This window comes from Cyclopterus lumpus, chromosome 22 (assembly GCF_009769545.1).
Source record: "Cyclopterus lumpus isolate fCycLum1 chromosome 22, fCycLum1.pri, whole genome shotgun sequence".
NCBI classification, from domain to species: Eukaryota; Metazoa; Chordata; class Actinopteri; order Perciformes; family Cyclopteridae; genus Cyclopterus; species Cyclopterus lumpus.
Window position 1 is genome coordinate 2,849,600 of NC_046987.1, and position 27,338 is coordinate 2,876,937.

Sequence of the window (27,338 nt, forward strand, 5' to 3'; positions counted from 1 at the left end):
AAGCTTCTCTATTCTGTGTTTTTGGGAGCTGGGCCGGCCACACGTGCATGTGATCCATGGAAGTCCCTCCCTTTTAAACTGTTGGCCCTCTTAAAAAGAGACTTAGGCCCTGTTCAGACCTGGCATTTACATGTGTCTTGGGTAATCCAATCACAAGTGGACAGCTCTGAGTACATCCGTCTCCACATGCTGACTGGCCACTTGTGATCGGATTGCTCTTGTTCTATGTGCAAATAAACACGTCCATCATTTCCCTTTGCAGAGCGTTGTAACAATGCATTTCTTGTGCCTAGTCTGCCATATATTTAAATAAATAAAAACAATACAAACTGGGTCTATTCCTTGGTGTGTTCCAGGCATGGATAGGTTACTGAATGGGCCTACCGGGAACAGGGACCCAATGCGTTGAGGGGGCCTTGGTCTTCAACTACTAATTGTCACTCAGTGTATGACCACAAAGAAACATCCATCCATCCATTATCACCCGCTTATCCGGGGTCGGGTCGCGGTGGCAGCAGGTTCAGCAGGCCGACCCAGGCTTCCCTCTCACCCGCAACACTTTCCAGCTCATTCTGGGGGATCCCGAGGCGTTCCAAGGCCAGCCGGGAGATATAATCCCTCCAGCGTGTCCTCGGTCTTCCCCGGGGCCTCCAAAGAAACATAAAACAACTTAAGAGACTCATAAAGGTCTATCAGATGGGGGAAATAACCTCTAAGAGACACAAAAGGGCTACAAAACAACTACAAAGAGACACAAAACAACAATAAAAGACCAACATAATTACAAAAAGATACAAAGTGACCACGAAGAGAAAATAAAAACAACTGAGAAAAAGACATACAAATGAATACAAAAATACCTAAACAATTAAAAAGTGAAACAAAATGGCCAAGATGATTTAAGCACATCTATCTTTATTTAAATATAGGTAGCTAGCCAGCAGGCTGATAATTATATTACAGGGATTTCGGTCACTCGGCAGATTAAATAATTATCTCCTCACAAAGCACAAATACATTATTAATACATCACTCACTCTCAAACGTCCATATTCAGAAAGGAAGAAGTCCTCATTCAAGGTATCCGTATGCCAACGTTGTTTCCTGGCGACTGGGCTGATGCCGCTCTGGTCTGTGGACGAGCTCAGGCTGCTGAACAAGCCTTGTTAGGGGACTTTAATTCTTATAAATACTACACGTCATCATTTCACCCATATTACACTTACCCGTGTCAAATGATAATACTGATCCTTGGTTAGAGAAGAACAATCATATCTAATTTAAGAAATGCAATCAACACCCAAAACCAAAAAGCATTTTGTTCAAAATTATTGTAAATATTAACAATATTAATATATATATATAATATATATTAACGAGGATTACATCAACTTTATAAATGCAACTATTGCAGGATATAATTGTAGATATCTACAAACTGGCGTTAAAAAAAGAAGGATGTAGTAACAATTTTACAGAAAGGAAACTGTATGCATTGTTGACAGTTACTAAATCCTCCATGTTCTTTTATTTGATCAGCGTATGTTTTAGAGGATGAACAGTCAGATTCAGAGCTGTGCAAACTTAGGCAAGTATACAAGGATATAATTATGAGACCATAATGACTGCCTGTTCTATCTGAGAACATTTGTTACTTTTGGCTTCAGGTCCATACATTCAGATGCATTCAGATACATTCATTACATCAGACACATTGTTACAGAGTGTAATTGTAGTTTCAGACAGATCCAGGGTCTGTGGTTGTCGGTGCCAGCGACACAACGCATTCACAGGTTAAGCTGAGTCAGTTCTGTCCCGGGTCTCTCCCGGCTGCCGTCGAACAAGTTATGTCTCCGTTGTTTTCTACGGTTCATTTTGGACATGTCCATTTCGAACACCTCTCCGGAGCGCAGAGCGGACACCAAGTCATCAAACTCACCGCCCTCCTCTTCCTCGTTTGCTTTGGTCTTCTTGGCCTTCTGCTCCCTGTCTTTCTTCAGCTGGACGAGAGGAGAGAGAGCTCAGGACAGGACAGATGGACATACTCTACACTGATCTATGAATGAGGTGCTCATCAGTACATGGACATAGAGAGAGTGGGTCGGCGATGTCAGTAACTTCTTATTCATCTCACCACTATGTTACAGACTCCTGGTAAAGGACCATTCAAATACATTTGGCCTCCTATCAAAACTCACTACGATGACATTATCTTCTAACCTGTGCCTCCGCGAGTGCCCGCTTCTCCTCCTCCTCCTTGCGTCTGGCCGTCCTTTCGTTGTCCTGCTCGGCCTCTGAGAAAGCTGTGAGGAAAGTGTCGAAGATCCCAAAGAACGCATCCGGCTGCAGGTTGGACGAGTCTTCTCCAAAGTGTCTCAGGGCCTTTACAAACTTTGACAGACAGGAGACGTGATTGCGGAAGGTGATCATTTGGTCAGTTGAAACACTTTTGTCTGAGACGGCTTCAGGCCTTTGGACATTTATCGTCCGTTGCATCAATCACGTTTACAAACGACTCCAAAACCGCCGTCCAGCATTGAAGTTTTAGATCGTGGCAGGTGATCACAGAACAGCTTGTAGGAAAGATTAGACGCTAGTGACCGTCCTCTAGGCAGCTGAACAACAGCTTCTTGCTAATGCCATTCATTCATGGGTCTGGGACCCATGAATTCAGTTTGCTCTGGCATTGCAACCATTAGAACAATAACATGCATCGTAGCCAGTGTGTGATATTTATTGGATGACAAATTAAAAACCCACATACGGACTTGGTGTGCAGAATGGTGAATAACAATGATCGGTTTTCCTCACCACTTCTTTGGCCTCACTGAGCGACTCCTCGATATCCGAGAAGCTGAAGGAGGCCACGGTGACGAACTGACTGACCACGGGGACAAACTTATCCTCAGGACCGTGATGGGACTGATTCCGCTGGTACTGCAGCTCCTGGAGAGGGACGAACACACACCGATGTATGAATATTATGTGTCAGTTGCTTCAATGGATTGACGATCAAACATAAAGACAAAGAACAGCGTTTAAATCCCTCTGAGCTCGCTCACCGCCTCAACGCTCTTTAGGCCAGATCTCAGATTGCCGATGTCCTTGTCCAACTCCGTCATACTGGAGAAACACACGGGAGGGTGGAGATGATGAGTAACATGTCATCTGCATTACACATCATGACATTAATATTTAAAAAATGTTTTTGGGACATTTGTTGTTCTAGGTGGAGTCAGAACTTGGAACATGTTTGGGGTGTCTACAGTGTCAGGGTGTAGCTTCCACAAGTCTTGTCGTCACAGTGAGGCTGCCAGGTTTGGTACTGTCCCAGTGTTGCTGCACAGAGCTTGTATACTTATGGTACATCTCAAGTCTCTTAACTGTTGTTTCCTTGCTTGAACCAGAAGTTGTTCTGCGCCTCCATATTGACGGCCGTCCCAAAGCTCTTATTCTGCTGAGGAGCAAGTATCGAGGACCGAGGAGGGAGAGCCATGATCGAGGACGCACGAGAACAGGCTTCAAGGAAGTGTTTTAACGCTCGCCACGCCCCCTCATTGTTCATCAGTTATTTGATTGGACGCTGCGGCTTATGGGACTGATCGCTGGAGTTGAACAGAGTGAAGAATGCTGCAGCTCGTGTACTAACAAAAACTAAGAAAAGAGATCACATTACTCCTGTATTAGCTGCTCTGCACTGGCTCCCTGTAAAATCAAGAATCACATTTAAAATTCTTCTTCTCACCTACAAAGCCTTGATTGGTGATGCACCATCATATCTTAAGGAGCTTGTAGTACCATATTGCCCCACTAGAGAGCTGCGCTCACTAAATGCGGGGCTACTTGTGGTTCCTAGAGTCCTAAAAAGTAGAATGGGAGCCAGAGCCTTCAGTTATCAAGCTCCTCTTTTATGGAACCAGCTTCCACTTTCAGTCCGGGAGGCAGACACAGTCACCTCATTCAAGAATAGACTTAAGATTTTCCTCTTTAATAGCCCTTATAGTTAGGGCTGAATCAGGTTTGCCCTGGTCGAGCCCCTAGATATGCTGCTATAGGCTTATAGGCTGCTGGGGGATGTTTTAGGATACAAGAATCACATCTCCCCATTACACATTATTAATTCTACTTCCTCCCCAGAGTCTTTATGACTCCACGTCTCATAGGGTCCATTGGACCTGGCTGTGTCTGAAGCTGGTCCTTGGCCCTGTCCCCTATCTCTTTGGCCCTGCTTTCTGCCTCCTGCCTCATTGGCCCTGCTGATGCCCCTCGTCCTCTCTTTCTCCTTCTGTTTCATGAATTGAGGAAATCTGGATCGTGGTCCATGCCTATCACTTATTATTCATAATTTCTGTCCTATTCATTAAATGTGTTGTAACTCTGTAACTCTGTTCATTCTGTACACATGACATCTATTGCTTCTGTCCATCCGGGGAGAGGGATCCTCCTCTGTTGCTCTCCTGAAGGTTTCTTCACTTTTTTTTCTGGGTTTTTGGGAGTTTTTCCTGATCCGATGTGAGGTCAAAGGTCAGGGATGTCTTATGTGTACAGATTGTAAAGCCCTCTGAGGGGAGTTTGTAATTTGTGATGTTGGGCTATACTAAATAAACTGAATTTAATTTAATTGAATTGAATTGAAGATGGATCACAGATTAAACTCAAGTTATATATTAGATTTGTTTTCTGATTCACCTTCTGGTTAAAATATATGTTCATGTAGGTCTGAACAACAAAAGGACCACAAACAACTTTCTTCATTTATATAAAGATTTGTCTTTTCGTGATCTGTTATTTCCCTCAATAACTTTTGTTATGGATACAAATAAAGTCAGAGAGAGATATGGAGAGAGGAAACACTTTTTACATAACGTGAGGCGGATTGAGTGTCGGGTTTGATGAGTTATATCATTTAAGTTTAACTTGAAACATTGAGCCTAAAAAATGTACTCCTGTGCTGAAGAGAAACCATAATCATAGTGTGGCTTATTTTATAATGATATCACTATCAGAATGTAAAAACATACAGATGCATATGATGCATAAATGAGACCAACGCATTCCGCCGGTAGACTAAGACCCAAGGAAAAGATGCAAGTGAGGGAAACAGGGATGCAATAAGAGACTTGGGATGCACCCTTAGTCAAAGAGGTGAGACGCTTCAAAAGCCCACATCTGGTTTTATTAATAAGACTAAACCAGGCTGACAATATATTTAAAGGGACAGTGCGTAGGATGGCCCATTTGACTTCAATGGGCTTGATTCCACATGTATTACTTCAACAACACGAGGGTTCCCGCTTGTTCTCACCTGACTTTGGCAGCTTCTGGCACATTCTGCAGCTCTTTACTGAAAGCTGCCACCTTGGGGTACTTCTTTTCCAGTACAGTGATCATGTAGTGGAGCAGAGTGACGTTTCTACAAACACACAACACGTTCAGCAGGCAATCGTTCATCGCTCTTCATCAACTTACAAACTTTACAGCAGACGTTTGACTCGTAGGAAAAGCACGGATAACGTTACCAATCATGGCGCCGCTTTCTATGACGCCGTAGTGGTTGATGTAATATAAACATCCAATGTGTTTTGTTTAGCTTATAGCACTGTGTGGTTCTAGTTATACTCCCCCATAAACATATATATGGCTTTAATGAATAGTATAAAGCACCTGATGATGATTTATAAGATCCAGTTCCATAGTTGCTGGTCACTGACTGACTTATACAGGAAGAGTTGTGTCAGGTATTAAATATAATTTCAGTCAATTGAGTCTCTTTTTTTTGGGGGGGGGGGTATTACATTAGGGAAATATAAATGTTCATTATTGTCAAATTGCTATGACCTGTTAAACAATTCAATTCCTTTTTACAATGTTTTATGTTTTGTTCTTGATTTTCTTTCATTTTTCTTAGAGCAAATAATGACCAATTACAGTGACTTATAATCAGCTTATAATGTATCATATCGTCCAATCCATCAGGAATTTCATTACCCAAATGGCCACTTAGAATAATCACATCATAATGCATTACAATCACTGAAAGATTCTAATGTATCACAACTATGGGAATTATAATACACTATGATCCATGTGTCAGTGATGATAAGCAATTATGAAGTATTATGATACTTGACCTTGTAAGTCATTATAAAATGCTTCATACGTGGGTTCTGATTGGTGTTATAAAGCACAATGGATATTTCTGAGCATTTATAATGATGATTATACCATGTTATAAGCAGATGATGAACAACACCAGGCTCCTGTATTACTTCCTCTGGATTTTCCTACTGCTGTAAAAATAAAAAGGCCTGCGATGTACAAAGCTGTGCCGTGAACTGTACCTGTCAAGGCTCGACTTGGTGTCAGCTATCTTGTTGAGGCTGGACACTTTGAATCCGTAGGCGTTCCCCCGTTGCCCTTTGTTCATGTAGTTCCCCAAGGCCAGGACCACCTCCAGGAGCTGCCTCAGAGTCCCGCTTTGCACCACCTCCCTGGACGCCAGACTCAGAGCTGAGACCGCAGAGACGAGGAGGCAATGTCATATGTGTACAGTATGCGTGTACAGTATATGTACACGCACAGAATTTACAAGGCAATATGTTCAAAAAACATCTTACAAAACAGAATTTAAAGACGCACATTAGTCTTCAAATGAAGATAAATACCTTTTGAAGTAGCCTACCTTTGATTTTAGGTTTGACGTCAGCCACTCTTTCAGCAAACTTTTTCTTGAAGTAGAGCGAGTGGAGTCTCTGTTGGTAGTGGTTGATGCTGGGGGAGGCCACAAATTAGACAGCAAAACATTGTCACTGGTAACTGTTCCAGCAGGAGGAGGGGGAACTATGGCGTATATCACTGGGTGTAAGTCCCTATGTGATGAAACGCACAACTACGCATCAAACGTCTTTGCAGATCTTTAGGTAAACCCTTAAAGGGACAGTGTGTAGGATTTGGAGGCCTCTAGCCGTGAGGTTACAGACTGCCAAGCGTGTTCAGTGAATTAGCTCGAGCGAACAATGAGGATTTCTAGTGAACATACAGTGGAAGGCAAAACATGTGGGGTTTGTCTATTCTAGGCTACTGTAGAAACACGTTCCACACTTTAAATGCACAAAGTATTTTCTTGCTACTTGTGAATATGATGGTTTCAAAACAGAGCAGGGGGCGTGACACCGACCGACGGAGCTTTAGCTCCGAACCGGACGAGGCCAACCTAGCGGTCCCGAGAGACGCTAGCTAGCCTCGCTCCGCAGCTGATTTGTGATCACTGTGCTAAGTCAGGTTTGGTCGGTCTGTGAGAGTTGACTATGTGTGAGATAGCGTTGTAGGAACTTGTGTAATGTATTTCTGTGTGTTTTTGTAAATAATACATTCTGAACCCATGTAGTTTTGATGTCCAAACCCAAGCAGAGCCCAATTAATGCGGCAACGCTCCCTGTTCAGCAGTGCTGCTATGACAAACAGCTCTGGTCCCACTCTGAGGTCGGGTCCCCCGTCCCCCCGAACAGAACTAGTTATAGTTATAGTTACAGCTGATCCTCACAGCCACACTTGAGTGTGTGTGTGTGTGTGTGTTTCATCACGTGTACCTGCTCATGTCATACAGGAAGCGGTCTGCTTTGGCCATACGTTCCAGCTCGTGCTTGTGTTCTCCCAACAGCTCAATGTCGCTCTTCTCAGGAATGAACTTCAGAAGCTTCACACACACACACACACACACACAAACGATAACAATGTACATACGTTCTTTATGTATTTATTCAGCAGACACCCATGAGTCCTAAATAAGACCGATTATTTTCCCCATTAGGAACACGTGTCCCAGTGGCTGAACTGGTCAAATATTATCCACAAATTATGCTACATGTAGTTTTATACCACAATATCAATGTACATTGTGTTACTTTGAGTGTATTTTGGCACCTGCTCCAGCATGTCTTTAGGCAAGTCCTCCTGCTCATCCACGGACAGGACGGCATGGCTGATCTCCTCATTGGTCAGCCTCAGCCTGCAGGGCATTCACGGTGTTATACGGGGTTTCCATTCAAATGAATCCCTAAAGCAATGCGTTACACGGGCCCTGCAATACATTACCCCTTGGGCACATGTAACATGTATCAGGGAGGAGTTTGTTTAACTTTGAAGGATGGAGGATTTAGTTTCTATCGTCGAGCAAATATCTCTCTGTGGACTCTAGTTTTACTGAAAGGAAATGGTTCAAACTGCCCCACCACACTGTCGGAATGCTTTTGCCAGGATAATTGTTCGAGGCTACTTCATTATTATTTTTTCATCCATGAAAACAGTTGCCCAAATATTTGAATTCCTCCATGCACACGTGTTGTGTCATGTCAATTGAAACCCAGCTGGAAGAAAACCTGAGTGCTTTTGTTCCCTGTTCAGAACATGTGTGGTGGTGAGCCTCTTGTGGCTAACATTTGTATTACAACAATTTGAAAAAGTATCCTGACAACAACAAAAGAATCCCACCTTTTGTCACAAAGAACGGGGAGAAAAGGAATTTAGACAAATGATCCTGTTTTTTTCACCTGTCCTTAAGACACAAGAGAGACATTTGTTTAGAACAGACGTCAAAAGACAAAATCAATCACAAGAAAAACAACAAGTCACAGCTGCCACTCAGGGAGGGCTTCAATGCAACTGTCCAACTGAAAAAACTAATGTCTTCCCCTGTTTTGTGGAGAACCTCGAAAGAACAATCGGACTGATCTGACGTTATAAAATAAGCTGCAGTAAGAGGATCTGTTACTGTACGAATGAAAAACCCCACTTCAATTCATACGGATACCAAATCGTCCTTTTCTAGTCTTCCAACCACTCCGAGCTCTTTGACGCTACATGTCATCATCATTCACCCATTCATATACTGCTGGGAGGAGCTACATGCAAGGTGCCACCTGCCCATCAGGACTGTGAAATTCTGCAGACTTTGGCAACTTCCTGTGCTAGTGTTACGAATTACACTATAAATGAACCTCTATGATTATGGCATAGTAACGCTCATTTCCCTGTTACAGGTCGCTCACACATGAGCGTGTCTCCTTTATCAGTGTAGGAAACACAGTGCTGAGGACTTCAGTTAACAGCAACAAGCCGAGTTAATGTATAGCAGCCATTACTACAGAGGCTTCATTCATTCATCCATTCATAACCCTCACACACACACACACACACACACACACACACACACACACTGACCGTGAGAGCAGAATGTTACAGTTCTGGGCTCGGCGACCATCGATCACCGACAGCTCCTTGACTCTCTTCACAACAGCCTGCCCATCCTCAGCATCCTTCTGCTGATACGGAGAAAAGTGATTGAACGCAACCAAATGCAGTACAATATAAAATATGATCTGTCATAGGGTTGGGAACTTGACAATCCATTCATGACAATATTAGGATCTTGAGATAACTGTTTAAAAAAATAAAAGCCATGACTTCCTCATAGTTAATGAGCAGCGTCTGTGACACAATGAATAGAAATATATGAATAGGTGGATAGATACAACAATGCCGCAAAAAAATCCTAAACATAGTATAAATTGTTGTGTTATGTAGTGTTAGTGTGTGATACCTGTGGCTTCTGGTAAGCTGAGAAGGTCCTCTGCAGCTCCTCTAGATCCAGAACTTTAAACACCCTGAGGTCATCGATCTCTTTCCATATGGTTCCCTCGGTCTTGTTCTGAAACAAACAATAATGTGTGTGTGTGTCAACATAATCTTTATTCAGGGTTCAAAATAATTTCTTCTTCCAGAGATGGAAGCTGTACTCCAAAAGAAGACTGTTATTTGTCATTTGCTGATTAGAAGATCAGATGTCAATAAATCCAACACTCTTCGCTCTCTGGCCCTCAGCTCCAAGCCCATTGGTTCCCTCTGGAGACCTCACAAATATATAACTGAAATATAATAGATGGCTGAACTGCAGCAAAGCAGGGGCCAGAAAGTCTGCCCTACTAACTTCAGCATAAACAGGCTCACACAGTCCAAAGGGTTAAGGACAATAGAGTTGAAGCAAAAATGCACGCGTTTTGGAAGTAGTGAGCATAGGACTGGATAAATAAGACTTGGATTATACAATGTATTGTTTTTAGTTTTTAGGTAACACACATTGAGTTCAATTTAGGTGATGTCTTCGTTTAAAGACTTCAGGACACTTTAAGAACAAATAGTACTGGGACTACTGCAGACACTGCGGATGAACATTAAAGACCCAGGAATATCTTACCAGTGGCCATCTGTGCAACAATACACGGTCCAGCCATACGGTAGGTTTCCACCTAGTCTAGCTTTTATCAAACATTACTAAAAACAGGGGGAAATGGTGTCTTTTGTAATAAACCTAACCAGGGACTTCTATTGCCCATTGGACCAAATATCTAGGCAATCCTCCAAAGCCGCTATAGTTTGAAGAGTAAATCGAGAGATGGGAGTGAGAATATGTTGTACTGCATAAGTTAATGCAGTATGTGGAGAGGTCTACTATCACAGCAGCAGTCACAGATGGGCGTGTAGCAGCAGTGTACCTCAGGCAGTTTGCTCCAGTTGAAAGACTTCAGAGGGTTTGAAGGCTGAGGAATATTCTTCTTCTTCTGGACAGATCCCGGTGGAGCTCCGGGTGGAAGAGGCGGGGCCAGTGGAGAAGAGCCGAAAGCTTGCGGGCCTCCTGGAGGCGGCGGTGGCGGGGGAGGAGGGGGGGGGGGAGGAGAAGAGCCGGTCGGGAAGAGGCCAGGAGGGACGACACCGCCAGAGGACAGGGGAGGTCCTCCTGGAACACTGGACGTCTATCAAGACAACAGAATTGCATCCATGATGAGATGAGATGTGACGTAAACGTGAGAAAGTGATCAGGAACATTTCTATCTGGTGGTGTTGGCGAACATACAGAGCTGAGCTGCTGCAGCCGAGCGGACATTTCTCCCACTCGCAGCTGAGCTTGCTTGTGGTCGTTGCTCTCTCGCTCCAGCTTGTCCTTCAGCTTGTTCAGCATCGCCATCATGTCCTCCATCTCCTTGTTCTTGGCCTCGCACTCCCGCTCCTTCTTTTCAAAGCGCTGCTGCAGGTTCTGATGCTCTGGAGAGAAGGGAAGGCGAGACCGACAGAGACGGTGACTTACTGTTCCTTCTGCCGACTACGGTTGAGTCGGTGCTGCATCTTGACTTATTAGCGTGAAGGTTTTGTTGATTACATAGCATAGAAATCAGTAAAGCACTCACTAAGCACTCATTGCCAGCAAGCTGTTGTCAGGTGACTTAATTAAAAGGCAAAAGAGTGTTGGGTAGCACTTCACACTACAGTGCGGTAATAACATGGTAATGGGGGGTAATCGTTAGATAATAAAGAGTAATACTATGTAATTACCAAAGCAACAACCAGGTAATAGCTTGGTATATGTAATATTAGTCATAATGGGGACCCACATTCAATGATAGCAGATGGTCCTTTATACCTCTGTATTGGTTTAATCTAATATTACCATGAAATCCAATCAAAACAGCATTTTGACGCACTGAAGTGACCACATTAAACATTATTTGTAAAGTGTCCCCATGAATCTAAAGAGTAAAATAACAGGATGAATTTAAATATTATTATATATTAATTACACATTTTGACAATCATTTCCATGTGATTTAGCAGGTATTATGCTGATGGTATAATATTAGGAAAACACCAAACTATACTACCTTATTATTAGCAGATAATTACCTTATTAATGTCACAATACTAAAATGAACCATTGTATTGTTACTGTATCACTCAATGGTTTTGTCATCTATAAATATGTGTCCTCTTATTACCCTGTTACATCAAGTTCAATCTATATTACCTGGATATTACCATTGTTAATTTCAAGATTCTTGGTTATTACTTACACGATATTACTTAATTATTACCTCTTTATTATCCAATGATTACCCCACTATACATTATTACCTGTAATTACCTGTAATGTAAAGTGATACCAACACAGAGATTATTGTATTGTTCATGATTATTATTTCGTAACTTTTTATTTTGTAAAAAATATTTGAATCATACTGACTAGACTGAACTCTATTTCCACTGTGGTGCGGTAAACAAGATACAAACTTCTAATAATATATCTAATATAATTCATATATAGTGTGTGTGTGTTTTTACCTTTCCTCATTTTATCAGCTTGTTCTTTCCATTGTTTGACCTCACTCTCCTTGACGAGCCTATAGACACAAGCACACACACACATGTTTTTCAAACATGATTTGGTTTAAAATGTAGCTATCAAAATGTTATGAATTACTTAGAAATATAATACCATAGAAATTAGGCTTAAGATGTTTAATGATGTAAAATAATGGACTTGTCAAAGGTAAACAATCTATTTGTTATTTTCTTAGAAGGTTAGAGAGACCCAGGAGACCGGTGTCCACGTCCTATGGGAAACCAAAAGTCAACGTTGCCATATTTCAAGTTTCTTGACATTGTGTAAAGTAATGTCACCTACATAGAATATGGCATATGGCATATAGCATATAGCATATGGCATATGGCATATGGCATATAGCATATAGCATATAGCATATGGCATATAGCATATAGCATATAGCATATGGCATATGGCATATAGCATATAGCATATAGCATAGGGCATATGGCATATGGCATATAGCATATAGCATATAGCATATGGCATATGGCATATAGCATATAGCATAGGGCATATGGCATATAGCATATAGCATATAGCATATGGCATATGGCATATGGCATATAGCATATAGCATATAGAATATGGCATATGGCATATAGCATATAGCATATAGCATATAGAATATGGCATATAGCATACAGCGAGCAGACACCGTTTGAAGCGTTGGGCCACTGAAGCTGCTATATTGGGAGTGGGAACGTGTTGCTTCATGTTACACTTATGTTGGATGCACTCACACACTTCTTTTGTAACATTTTCTAAAAATTACAAAACAAAGGTTTTTTGTGTTGGATAGCTGTATGTTTATGGTTGATTACTAAAATATGACATCATTTCTCAAAATCATTACGATTTTGTGGGATTACTATTAGAGCCATAAGGATTACATTCAGATTCTTAAGCAACCTCTAAAGTCTTGGCTGAATGTGAAATGTGTAATGTGGTAACTGATTGTTCTCCTCTGACAGAGCACTATTCCACTGGTAGTGTTTGAATCTGTTATCGTTACTACAAACTAATGCTCGTGCCCCAATGTAAGAAACCCCAGAAACTTACATGCGTACAATATTTTTGACGTTGAAGTCCTCCAGAGGAGCGACATCGGGGTCCTCCCCTTTGTCCGTCTGCAGAACCAGCTGCTGAACTATCCGATCCAACAGCACCCAGAAATGAAGAGTGGTGCTGCTCGGCTTAACTGCAGACGGACAGATCACGGGTCATTTTATGGAGATTAAAAAATAAATGTAGAGTAAATGAGGGGGTTGCAGGCGGGCAGCCAGTCTTACATGGCATCATGAGACAGTGCTGCAGTGCAGACAGGAGGTGAGGGTAGGCTTCAGTGTGGTTCAGATGCTTCTTGATCAGCTCAAACATCTGGCTGGCACTTTTAGTTTCGATATGGACCTGAGGCAGAAGACGTTCATCAGCAGGCTTCACACAGCAGATGTTCATGTTTTAATGGCGTCAAAATGAAATAGAATGCTGAAGATGAGCTGGTATAAATGTGTTTTATTCTGAAGTAACGCTAGAATACACTTAATTATAATAATGATAATGACCTTTATTTATATAACACCTTTAAAAACACTGTTAAAAATACTTTACAATGAAACAGAACACAGTTAAAACACAAAGAGAACAGAATGAAGTAAAACAACAAGAGTAAACTCATAAAAAGAGAGTAAAACAAACTTATTGTTAATATAACAACAACGAATATTCTAAATCACAAAAACACTAGAAGTGTATAATTGTAAAACTAGTTTGAATATGTTATTTGGATTTCCAATAATCTATTAAATTCCACTTAAAGTTATGGTGTGTCAGAAATAATAATGTTTATTGATAGTCCTTAAAGATCTTGGATCTCAGCTGTTCTGCTGGATCTAATATATAGAACACCTTCATGATATAAAAATGGACTTACAGCATCAAACCGTTTGGACATCTGAAGCTCATCTTCATTCCTCAACATCTCAAAGAAGTCCAGATGTCTGGAAACAACACACACACACACACACACACACACATGTAACAGCTGAATTTAGAAAGCAATTTACAGTCAAAGCAAGTCGGAGCTCAAATATGTTCCTTGTCCTGTGCAGCTGACTTAGCTACCTGTTCAGGGTGGAGTTGTCATTGGAGTAGAGTTTGTCAATGACCGGCTGAATGCCCAACATCAGAAACTCATAACGCAAATGGATGCGGAACTCCAGGCTGGTCTGAAAACACACAAACACATCGACACACACACACACACGCACACACACACACAGACACACACACACACGCATACACACACACACACACACAACGTTGCCATGTGGAGTTGATTCCCCAGCAGGAAGGAAGACCACAATGTCATCAGCATATCCTGTAATCCTAAAATGTAATCATCGTACTCCTGCTCTTGGCAGATAATATGTAAAAATAGGACAGGTAGAACAATTCTAAAGAGAGTTCAGACAAAGCATCAAACAAACAAAGAGGCACATATATACAAACATGATGTCATTTAAAGATACAGTACTCATAGCGCAGTAAATAGTAGTAAATGTGCAGTGTGACCCCCATAGTGAGCGTCATCTTTCAGCCCCGGAGGCTAAAGAAACACTCCCCCTGTGCCGGAACAGGTAACACTGTCTTTGTGTTGCTACGTTACATATTAACTGTTGAAAATAACATCAAGCCTCCCTCTGCATTCATTATCCCTCCCTTCTTCTATTCAATCTGATGGTATCACGCTACATCACTAAACCAAATCCTTTGAGACACTTGACCCCATAAAGTGATGGTATTTCCAACAGAGGAGAGAGGGGCCTTCACCTCTCCAGCTCCCTGGCTCAGCACGGCGTTGATGAAGGACATGACGGCGGTCTTCAGGTTCACTTCATCCCTGTAGCGGCCTGTGGATCTATCCAAGTCGGTCAGCAGGGTCTGCACACAATGTTATACCATTATAAAACATTCTCGGTCTTTCTTTTGACGGCCTCAAATATCTCATATCTGATATATGAATGTGAGCGGTCCGCATAATTGTAATCACTTAAAAGTACATCTCAATAGTAAGTAACAGGAACGAAGCCTGGGTCATTGTATTAATATATATGATATCTAAACATGAATTTCGCTACATTTCTTTCTTCCTTTTTCTTGTTTATCATTAATGGAATAGGACAACATATACAGTATATCAACATTAGATAAATGCAGCGTCCAGATGGAAGCTAAGCTAACCCAGCTAGGAGCTGCGGCTACTCCACTACCCAGCATGCTCTTGGCTGTCTGATGCCCGGTAGAAGGAAAATAAGAAGCATGAAAGGCTCGATGACTGTTGAGCCAACATCTTCACAGAGACATGGATCCATCGTTCACCTCAGGAAAGAGCACCAAATGGGCTACAACTGAATTTCCCTGTGTTGCATGAGGACAATGAAGGCTCCTTGCATCCTTGAATGTCACTGGTCACTAGCAGAAGATTAAGAGAGGCTCACACAGGTGAGACCAAAGCAGACCTGAAAGCGAGTTCTCTCCGAGGCAAATTTCTGGTAGTGCAGCATGGCTTCTAGTACTTTCTTGTGGCCCCCTGGCACCAAACATACTGCCCCGAGGATCTCTAACACTGCGACCTGTCGGGAGAGGAAGAAGAGCGGAGGAAGAAGCTCATGATTATTGACTGGGACACAATGATTTTAAAGTTTGACCGTGAAGAGTTCTTGTTTTTTTTAACTGGGAGACACACTCAACAATCACAAAAATATGATCATGGCCACAGCGGCTTGCTCCCTTGTCCCCTTTATTCGTGGTCCCTTGTCTCTTTTGCCATCTTGTCATGACTAGTGTGATCCTCCAGGGCACACATGCCTCTTTGTCTGGTTCTTTTGTTAAAGTGACTGATAATTACCAGCATGTGGTTTCCTCCTCCTTTGCCCACCTGATTAACAAGATCAACCACATTCTCCATGTCATCTGCAACAGGCCAATGACAGTATCTGTTCCTATGTTTAGTTTGTAGTGACTGTGTTCCTTCAGCTTCAATTCCTCAACAGTGTTGTGGAATTTCATTATCTCCTTTTGGATTTCCATCATTTGCCTGTGTGGGCTACTGCCACCCTAGGAGGAGGCCTAACGTCTTCTATTTAAGACGTTTGGACGTTTTTTTTCTTTCTTTTTTTAATCTGTGTAACTCTGCAATGGTAACATCCAATCACAACACTAATCAGGTCAAATGGAACATGTGGCTTCTGAATCAGTGACACACAGAGACGATGGTCTTCTATTTAAGACGTTTGGCGGCCACTGTACTCTCAGATCTTTGCATTGACTCGATTGGAAAGCTCTCTAAAATCCAAACCTGTACCTTGGTTTTGATGCTCTCGGTGGTGAGACTTTGTGCGATGATATTAATGCTCTCACAGTGACCCAGCACATGAGCTCTGCCCTGGGAGTTGTTCATCAGAGCTTTGATGCAGCCGATCAGAGAGGTGTGGACCTGAGAGTTGGTGGTCTCATAGTCCATTGACTTGAGGAAATTCAAGATGCAAGACAGGCCATCCAAATCAATGAATTGTGTCACAAACCTGGGGGGGAAAGGATCAGAATGGAACCGGGTTCAGGTTATTCTCTGGGTCAGTACAGGGCAAGGGGAAATGAAGCTTTGGGAAATCTCATAATGACAGAATAGCGTGTGTTAGACCTGGAGTTTCACCTCATGGGCTGCGTCCTCAGCGCTGTCTTCAGGCCATCTATGAGTTTATGTCTTCCCTGCTCTTCCTCATCCTCCGGTCCCAGCAGAGTCTTCCTCTGAGAAGAGAGGGGTCAGACTAAATAACTATAATCACTAAATAACGCCTCGACAGGTCATATACTCACGTAGAGGTGATAATGGAGAGAGTTTGGCCCCTACAATAAAATGTTTCTGGTTTGTAGTGTAGGATCAGTGCACTCTGTGATATTAGCTGACATTAAGTTAACTGCAATGGCATATGAATTAACATTATTATCCAGAGGCAGATATATATCCATGTATGACAAAATCAATCATGAAAAATAATCCATCTTAAAGCCCCCAATTATCAAATGATTCTAGTGAAATGAGTTTGGTATACATTGTAATCTGCAGTGTCCTTGTTGATACACAAGATTAAAAACATGTTTAAATGTACAGGTCCTGATCAAACGAGGTGCGGAGGCCAGGAACTTCAACATGACACAGACAAACAGGAAGTAGGGTTTAATGTCCCATGTTACTCACAGCAGCCATGGACCTGAGCTGGTCAATATAATACTCTGGCCATCTGGTTGCTCCTTTATTCTCCTCTGCCTCCTGCAATACACACACATACAGACACACAGGTCAGGCTCGTGGACACACTTAGTTATAATAGACAACAAATCCATGTGTCGTCCTACTAGCTCTTCTTATCACAATAGAGAACATGGGAATGTGTGGATTTGTCATTTTAAGAATCGGGATTTGAAATGTGCACAGGATGGGGAACGATTCCACTCGTGGTGCAGCATATGTATATTAAGCCACGCATTGGAGTCATAGGCTGTTGAAGGTGTGGACGTCGTGGGGATTCGTGACATTCACGCAGGTTTCTAAAGTTTGGATTTGGGTTGAAAGGCGTAGGCCAGCAGTTAACTTCGATGGTATTGGCGGAGACACCTGTCAATCCTACAAAACTGCTGAAAGACCATACGCCTTAATATTAACATTTTTGATCAAAATATACTCTACGCCGAAACATATCTCACCTCTGTGGTAAATGAATGACACGTTAACATCTAACAAAAGTTTTAGGATGCCAGCATCTCGTGTCTGTTAGGAACCGTATCTCAAGACTCGTCCCCATTGTTCAGCACGATGGCGTCTTCTTCAATCAATCGTCCACCAAGGGGACACATTTAGTAGTTACACTGTGAGTAAGTGACTGACTGACGGAATGAGTAATGAAAGAATGTGTAAGTTACTCGCTAGGTGTTGTCGTCCCTTTTCCTCTAAAACTAAGATGATTTAGTAGCCGTGACATTTGTGGCTGACATAGGAGACGTGGAGGCCTCAGTATGCCTGAAGTATCAACTTCACTTTAGGAAAGAAATCTGCCGTTCTTCACGCAAACTCCTTGGAACAACCGAGAGCAACAGAGCAAACGTCTTCTTGGATGGACCGTCAGACACTGAACTGTGACCCCTATTTGTACAATTCATCACTGCTCTCAACGCTAAAGATCAGGCTTATTAATTCACTTATTTCACTCAAACGGACACATAACAGGTAAGCCGTGTCCAAGCAACACCGTGTATGATGGTATTTGTTTGAAGCACAGTTTTAAGCTAAAGTTATACTTTCCCTGTCCGTGAGTATGCAAAGGTCTGCAAGGGTCTGCTCGGATCAGCTTGGGTCCACGTGGCATACTTTTCATCATCGGAGGGTGAATGCTAGGCTCTCAGTCCACACACTGTATGGCACTGATATAATAATGTACTGTAGTGGACGTAGTCAGCATGACGTCGCCCGTTGATTTGTGCACTGCCGTTATGAAGCCTTGAGTTCTGCGATTTCGCCGTCTTCATCTTGGCTTTTTTGCAACCAATGAAAGGAAGTTAACATATTCGGAATGCGGAGGAGTGACGTAGGGACGCCGAACAAAGCTCTGGTAGCAGCGCCGACCTGTCAATCACAGTAAGCCCCGCCCTAAAGCATACCCTGCTTTATGGTCTATTTGACTCTAAATGGAGCATCATTTACTAAATGAAGATTGTGGCAGCGGGGTGTGGATAGGCTCAGCTGAAGAGTGGGTGGAGCGGGGGGGTGGTTCAGGGAACGGTGCCGTGATGTGTAATCAGCCTCAGCTGGGGTCAATTAGGTGTGTTTGTGTCTTCCATATAAGAGCAGGAGTAGCTGGAGAACGAGAAGGGAGAGCGGCCTTGGAGCGTTCGGAAGCGGAAACGGGACTGAAATTAATAAAACCAGTTACTGTACTAAAGATCGTGTGTGTGTTGCCCTCTTTTGTGCATGCCCGAGACTCAAACGTTTTACAAAGATCATGCTGTACTGAAGAAGACTTAAACTAGAGACTGAGCAATCTACTGTGCATGTCTGGAATGTGTCGTCCAGACAGACAGTAAACAACTCTGCGTATCGGCAGCTGTCTGTGTACGCCTCTTAGGAGGATAGCTTGGGAGGCTTGCGTGGTAGCAATCCTTATCCAATAATAATAATAATAATAATACATTTTATTTATATAGCACTTTTCAAAATGCTCAAAGTCGCTTTACATGGTTAAAATAAACATAAAACAAAGACATCATATAAAATCACAGCATTAATTACACAAAAGCTGATCAAAAAAGGTGCGTTTTGACTAATGATTTAAAAGTTGACAGGTTGGTGCAGTTTCTGATGGGTTTGGGGAGTGAATTCCAGAGGGAGGGAGCAGCGATGGAGAAAGCTCTGTCACCCCAGGCTCGGTGCTTGGTCCTGAGTGGTGTGAACAGGAGGTTGGCATCAGAGGAACGGAGGGAGCGGGAGGGAGTGTGGTGGTGGAGCAGGTCGGTGAGGTGGGGGGGGGGGGGGGGGGGGGGCTGGTTGTGAAGGGCTTTGTGAGTGAGGAGAAGGATTTTAAAGTGAATGCGTTGTGGGACAGGGAGCCAGTGGAGGTTCTGGAGGACGGGGGTGATGTGGTCACGGGAGCGGGTGTGTGTGAGCAGACGTGCGGCGGAGTTCTGGATGTACTGGAGTTTATTGAGGATTTTGGATGGTGAGCCGTAAAGAATGCTATTGCAGTAATCTAGTCTGGAAGTGATGAAACAGTGGATCAGAATCTCGGCAGTGGAGGAGGAGAGTGACGGACGGAGGCGTGCTATGTTTTTGAGATGGAAGAATGCAGTCCTGGTGATGTTATCGACGTGACGTTCGAAGGTGAGGTGACTATCAAAGATGATGCCAAGGTTACGGATGTGAGGGGAGGGGGACAGAGTGGAGTTGTCAATGTTGATGGTGAGGTTGTGGGTGGTTTTGGTGAGGGATTTGGGACCGATGATGATGATGAAGTCTGTTTTGTCAAGATTGAGTTTGAGAAAGTTTATTTGCATCCAGGATTTAATTTCACTGAGACAATACATACGCTACCAACACAGGTAAGTTGTCTGTTGTACTTATAGTTCCTTACCAATTTCTTACTACAGTAGATCTGCCATTTCTTCTCTGCTGGCAAAGAAAACATAGCAGCTCTGTGCTCCCCTGTAAGGTCCAGTTCATCCTGGGACAGAAGACAGAAGAATAAAGAGGGATAATGAGGAACATGAGAAGAAAGCTGCTGAATAAATATGGATGTTTGAATGGATTCAGTAGAGGAGCTCTGACTCACCACCAGCTCAGTGAACATGGAGTCCAGCTCCTGAATGGGGGGCATGGGCAGGTTGGGCTCCAGCATAGCCATGGACTTGGTGTTGTCTTGGCAGTGGGTGATTTCTGGTTGGTCGCTCCCTTTGAAGCAGCAAGAAAACAGAGAAGACACGCCCCGCCCCTCGGGCTGCTTCACCCGGGACACCATGGTTACAGCTGGGGCTTCACCAGAGGAACTGACTAGAGAGGGAACCCAAAAGTACCAATCAAACCGTGAAGAGCGGTTCCTGCTGCACGGCACCTGTGTCTGGCACCATCTATTCTAGTCACACTTAATTGGTTATTTAATTTCTACGTATGTTCTTCCATGACACTAAAGGCGAAATCATTGTTTATTTTCATGCGTACTGAAGTATTATGGGCAAGGCTAATCCACAATAAAAAAAGAGTCCAACAAGAGTCCACGATAAAAGTGGATCATGAGTTTAGCCTTGGTGCCCGAAGCCCTTTTTGTTTTGGTCACTCTCACTGCCACGCCCCCTTTTCTGCCAATTGGCATGAACTTGGCCACTAATTAGCAAATGCTAACTCTTCAACCTCATTCTGACAGTTGTGCTGATTATGATTGTGCAGATGTTTATGTCAGATGCTGAAATGTGTTGAAGTAACTGAGCAAAGACCTTAATGTGCAAACTTACACAACTGAAATAACAATGAAGCAATTGTCTTTTCTAGCACAGCAGACCTTTATGAGTGATGCAGTAACCATGACTCATCAACCTGATTAGATGCAGTAACCATGACTCACCAACCTGCCTGCACCAGAAGTGCACAACACACCATGTTGAACCTAATGTGACCTTCCTCACCATCATCACTCTCACCTACATCCATCTTTGATATTTGAGGTGGATCTCTCTGCTCTAGTCACTGGTTCCAATCTGGTTCAACCAGCTCATTAATGATGGGCTCCCCCTGTCAGTCAGTGAAAGTTGGCTGCCATGTGAAGGCCCGCCCGGGCTGAAGGAGGTGTAGGAGCGCAGTTATGTGAAGCACCATGACTGGACAGACCGGGCAGGCAGAGACACGCCCTCAGCAGGAGGATCGTACTGATCGAGGACAGTCGAGCCCAGGGAAAAGTGATGCTTAACCGGAGTCATGTCTGGAGTTTTTAATGCTTTGAAATAGAAAAATCAAATGTCTGGAAACAGTTTCCTGCTGGAGATGTAGATAGAGATGTAGCTTTACTTTACTTAGAGATGTAGCTTTACTTTACTTACAAAACACTGAAAGCCACTCATACATGGAGGAAATGTGGAAAGAAAAACGCTTTCAATATTTCATATTATGTTAACATTTTATTCCTACACTGATTTCAACCCACAGTTCCCTGTTTTCCCCCTAACGTAGCTTTAGGGTTGTTCAAATAATTTTCTATAACTTCGAGAGGAGTCCTTCCAGGTAAACTTACATTTTTTTAAGTGTGCGTTAATTGACAGCGACCCACAGCCTCACACACGGAAACAAACCGGCTAATGACAAGCCTACTATTATCTACAGTGGCTAATCCTCGGGGCGCATTCCTGTTCAGAGACAAGAGTTTGAAATGATGGATGTGAAACTGCAGTACATTTAGAAAGGGGTTTCGCTGGACTCCACATTCCCTTTACCTGAGGCTCCAGAGACAGTTCCAGATGTCACCACAAAATGATGGATTTCAATGAAATACTGCGTTCCAGATGAATCCTTCATGTAGGGTTCTGGTTGTAACTTCCAGAAAAGGTTACACCCAGCACTAAATGTGCTTTCCTTTTCATCTCAGTCATTATCTTGTGTCCAGAGTCAACCTGTTCTCAACCTGTCCTCGCACCATGGGCACCCTTTGGTGTCTTTAACTCCAATTAAACCCATTAGACACTCAGAGCAACTGAGGACTTTCAACAAGGAGACTGCTGTTCATGTCCTGCGTAAGACCAAGTCCATGTAAACTTATTTTACTGTAATTTTGTAACTTCCGGATTTTAACGGCAGTTCCATCAAAAAATGGTACATACCCAATATATATAACCCAAGCCATGATATTTTCCTAAACATAACCAAGTGCATTTGTTGTGTAGGTAAACCTAAAAACAAAGTAATCCTATGATAGAAGTTTATTTTAAAAAGAAAGGGAAACTGTCTTTCCTGTGAACATGGAAAAAGACACGTAACGAGGGGAAACTGTACGTTTCCTGTGAAGAAAGGTTTAATGTGAAAAGACACGGTGCATGTAACTGATATTCCAGTGATAGACAAAGTATTCAGAAAACACCATTAAAAACATCTACAATTGTTGTACAATTAAAATATTACTTTACTCTATATTCATGTATTTGTTGGCCACTTCGAGGTCACACCACATAATTTGTCAATATAAAGTTGATCATGCTATTGTGTTAGCAAACAAGCACCACTGAGATCCATTCGGGGCCTGTGAGCATCCACATGATGAATACAAGTTTTCCACCAGTCCCTGAGGGGAAATATCTCTCTGTTTCCACTTTGTTCAGCAGCCAGTCTCTAACTGTGTCTGTCTGCTATCTGCTGCTACCTTTCACTTTTTAAGATGAAAACCCATTGAAAACAAAGAGCTGAAAGACGCTCGGAAGCTCTAAAGGGCTAACATTACATTTGATCCATTGCTAATATGAAATAAGGATTGGTGCAGCTTTAAGTTTAAGTGCTCACTATTCAGCACAATGGCTATTGTTCATATTAATACATTACATTGACCTGTGGGCAACATTTCCGTGTTGTAGCTGGTTGAGGTCCAGTAATTATAACTATTTTTGAGCATTTTTTTTATTCTTAACTTGGGTTAAAGTTTGACAAAATAATCTTGAAACCACTCACTCTTTTTTTCTGGAGTTATTAGAGTCTTCATCAGCAGATGGAGTTTTCTGGGTTGTCATTTAAGTAGAGAAACCAGCGCGAGTAAAAAAAAAAAAGATCCAACCTAAAAACGCAGCCCGGTGTTGTTTCTATTTTCCAATGAAAGTAGCGAGAAGCACCAGCTGCAAACGTCGCTAAAGCCAGACGGAGAAAGTTGCCAAGTCGGCAACACTGAGAGCCCGCCCCTTTCAGGCCTCCTTCCAGAGCCACTCCCCTAAAATGATCAACTTAAACAACAAATATGGCTAATGTTAGCACCGCTGTTACGCTAGCAGCTTGAGGAAAACTCCGGAGCGGTGAATACACACATCCAGGCAGCCCGTCCAATCACGACACCCAGGCCGAAGCAAATGATTGGACGAGCTTATTACAGTCCTGAGACAGCCACAAATACCAGAGTTTAGATCATTTGATCTATTGATTGCTGTCGGGATGTAATGAGCATTTCAACAAACATATCGATAATGTTTTTGAAGATGACCAACCCGAGCTTTAAGCGTGTTCACTTGTTATCACGTGACCTTCGGTCTCGCCATAACAGCTGGTCCTGAGCTGTGGTTAAAAGTTCTAAAAAGAAGCGAGTACATTGACTATATACAGAAAGTATAACGTGGCATCAATGTAAATACAAAGTACAAGTACTGTCCCCTGGGAACCATAACATAAGAACATACTGTATTTGTTCTGCATCATCAATCATTGCTGGACAGATTGAGTCACTGACTGGCTGACGTGCCACACAAACAATACATACAACCGTAAATCAAAGCACTGGAAATCAGACAACTGACGCGCATGTTCTTGTTAATAGCTGTCAGTGTTCACAGTCAGTGTCCTTGCCTCAGTTACGTAAATGTGTTCATGCTTATCAATAGTTCCTGCAGGTCTCCAATCGCAATCAGCAACGTGTGTGTGTGTGTGGTTATGTCATGTATAGATCGATGACAGGGTTATTATCCACCCCGGGTTTAATCAATACCTCATCGAACCCTTGAGGGAAAGTGTTTTCACTCACCACACGGAGGTCAGAGGTCAGTGTCGGTGACAGAACAGCAGTCCCTCCGGCTGGCGGGGGCGTCACTGTCTCGCTCAAGGACGATTCCGTCAGTAAATGTTTGATAAGAGCTTGTTGTGCCATTATTAATGGTTGCCAAATCCCATCAAAAGAGCACAACCAACAATGAGTTAGTCTGTCTCGATTCTTTCGGACTCCTCCACCCCGTATGTGGCTCTCAGCTCCAAGCTCATTGGTTCCTACCGAAGATATATCTTTAAAAACGGTTCACAAATATATAGTTTACAGGAACCACGCTGATATTCAAGTGGTTTTGGTGTCATGTATTTCACGTATGCTAAAACTGTGGAGGTAAGGTAAATAAAGAGGCTTTGGAAAGAATCCCTGGATGGAGGGGGGGAAAGAAGATCATATATAAATGTTTGGGTTATGTTCCCAAAATGGCGGCGCTTTGATAACAAATGATGGAGTACAACAAGTGGTTTTGGGTTAGTCTGCTCAAAGAAAAGCGGTCCAAATCTTGGTTGAATAAAACACTCCCCTTCACCCCCCCCCCCCCCCCCCCCCCCCCCCAATGTGGGAGGTTCTCAGCCTTTTGGGCCCACTTCTGATTGCCAAAAAATGTCCACCTTCCCAATGAAATAAAATGAATTAAAGAAAATAATAATAATAAATAACAAAAAAAGTAGAAAAATACAGTGGGATATATGACTTCTGTCGCCTGTAATAACCTAAATAAATATAGTGCTTACCCTCACGTGTTACTGCCTGACATTATGAATCCGGATTTCATTTATTCAGGGTCTTATTTCTCCGACAACCCTTTTTAGTTTTTACATTCTTTTCCGATATGGTGTCACTGCCTTCGAGGGAACGCTAGCTAGCTAACAGTGAAACATGTTTGTCTCTACCTGATGATGTGACGCTGGCGTGGTGACTGCTCGTTGAAACTATGCCATTTAATTTGACCTTTATTATTATTCTTAAGCACATTGAGATATACTAAATAACTGACCAAAAGATGTATTGTGAAATGTAATCCAACCCTTTGACTGTACAGTACATCTGCTACCAACAAGACGGCGCTCTCAACCATTGGCACACTAGCAATAAGTGTGCACGTTTTTTGGAAATACTTTTTGAAATGTGAAACTTTCATCTGCAAGCCTATTTCACAGTCATTGGCAGTTGCCTGTTATTTAAATTAAATGTATAGATTTTTTTTCTAGCTGCATGTCGCGAAGACCCGCCCTCCTCTGCCTCTGATAGGCCAGTACTCGTTGCCTTCTTGCTGACGAACACTACTGGTGGAAAGTTGGTAGGAGGATTGATTTCAACTCAGATGTAAATGTTTTCATAAGACCGGCAGCCTTCTTGTGTATTGTTCTCATATAGAACTACAATGTCCTGATTATAGGAGTAAAATGTGTTTTAAATGTTGCTCTGAACGTTGCCCATATGGATGGAATAAAGTTACAAATCCATTTTGATGTGATGTCATAAATCAAATGACCGTTAACCTTAATGCTTTATGTGGGAAACACTGATTAACAAGAACATTTAAAAATGCCGCTTCACAGGACAACGGTAGGCGACCCCTGACCCCTGCTGTAAACACAGGGTGCGGGTCGTCCTGGCTCTCTCACCTCTCTGATGCACTCCTATGCGATGCGGTGAGATGCCATGTTGAGCTCCAGCAGTGTGTGTGGCAACGTCAGGCGTCAGATGAACATCTGTAGCGGAGATGATTCGCTCTGTTGTCAGCCCAGCTCAAACTCCACTGTCATTCCAACGTTGAACACTCTGAATTTCCTCTGACAATTGATTTAACATGCTTCACATAATCCAGAGAAATAGAATGAGAGCCGGACGGCGACGGCGACGTGAAGCTTCAACTCCAAACTACTCCAACTACCAACAGAGGAACAAATCTGAAGCGTAGATCCGCCCGTGGCACTTTCAGCAGAGCTGGAGGGGAGCTAGGGTCGAGTGTACAAACAGAGCCCGCTGTCACCCAAAAAATATTTCTTCAATTAAAAAGTGTGCAAACACAAAATCCCCCAGAGACGTCACCGAGAGGAGGTTCAGACAGGGGTTTCCTCAAAACGTTGGCAGAAACCCCGCAGGGGTCCTAAAGCAACACACATCCTCTTTCATTAGCGTCATCTACCCAGAGTGCACCTGCTCCTGGCTCTTGTGCCCCTCCACCTCCTGTGTCCTGTGGTCATGTGTCTCTGTCCGTCAGGCGGAATGTGAAGAGAAACTGACAGGTCTGCCTGTGAGAGTGAGCGGAGAGTTCAGAACACACACTACTGCATTCCTGGTGGAGCCAGTCACGCCCAGACCTCACCCACTGTGTGTGTGTGTGTGTGTGTGTGTGTGTGTGTGTGAGACAGTGTCTGTGGTAATATCTGGGCAGTGCCTCGACATGTCTCATAATAAACATAATTAATAATCTTTCATAAGTGCTTTTGAAATCAGAACCTCGTCGCTCCATTCAAAGCCCATGAATCTCATGTTCTGATCTATTTTTAGAGCACATGGCTTTCACCCGTAGGCTAACCAAGTAGTTAGGATCTGGTTTCCTTGAAAATAAATTATTACATTATTATTATGACAGAAAATAATAATCTCCACAAATGAACACCGCTTCTATGATTTTTTTAAGCGTTAACGCAATCGTCAGAATTAGAAAGCTAACATTAGGCTATAAGGGAACTCCACCACGGTCATGTGACTTCCTGCGTGATGACGTTTTGTAATCTCATGTAGCCACTAAAAGTTGCAAACTAATTTTTACAACTCAATTGCTAAACATTGTA

General features: G+C 42.8%; 1 protein-coding gene across 3 annotated transcripts; it reads right to left on the reverse strand.

The window, feature by feature from the left end:
* Positions 1-906: 906 nt before the first annotated feature.
* LOC117725228 (disheveled-associated activator of morphogenesis 1-A-like) lies at positions 907-26,791 on the reverse strand. Of its 3 annotated transcripts, none has more exons than XM_034525260.1 (26): positions 26,163-26,791; positions 20,593-20,810; positions 20,395-20,484; positions 17,472-17,543; positions 16,926-17,020; positions 16,578-16,797; positions 15,733-15,846; positions 15,044-15,154; positions 14,336-14,439; positions 14,145-14,211; positions 13,504-13,621; positions 13,274-13,412; positions 12,169-12,227; positions 10,910-11,097; positions 10,551-10,808; positions 9,599-9,706; positions 9,220-9,317; positions 7,924-8,008; positions 7,590-7,696; positions 6,683-6,771; positions 6,342-6,510; positions 5,306-5,413; positions 3,063-3,123; positions 2,812-2,946; positions 2,221-2,391; positions 907-2,000 (listed from the first exon to the last, which is right to left on the reverse strand). In XM_034525260.1, the coding sequence occupies exons 2-26, from the start codon at positions 20,776-20,778 to the stop codon at positions 1,788-1,790; spliced, it is 3,165 nt and encodes a 1,054-aa protein (XP_034381151.1). In that variant the 5' UTR covers positions 20,779-20,810; positions 26,163-26,791; the 3' UTR covers positions 907-1,787. The 3 variants fall into 3 exon arrangements, with proteins under 3 accessions (XP_034381151.1, XP_034381150.1, XP_034381153.1); XM_034525259.1 differs by having other exon boundaries at positions 9,220-9,320; XM_034525262.1 differs by lacking the exons at positions 17,472-17,543; positions 20,395-20,484; positions 20,593-20,810; positions 26,163-26,791 and having other exon boundaries at positions 9,220-9,320; positions 16,914-16,962.
* Between the last annotated feature and the right edge of the window lie 547 nt (positions 26,792-27,338).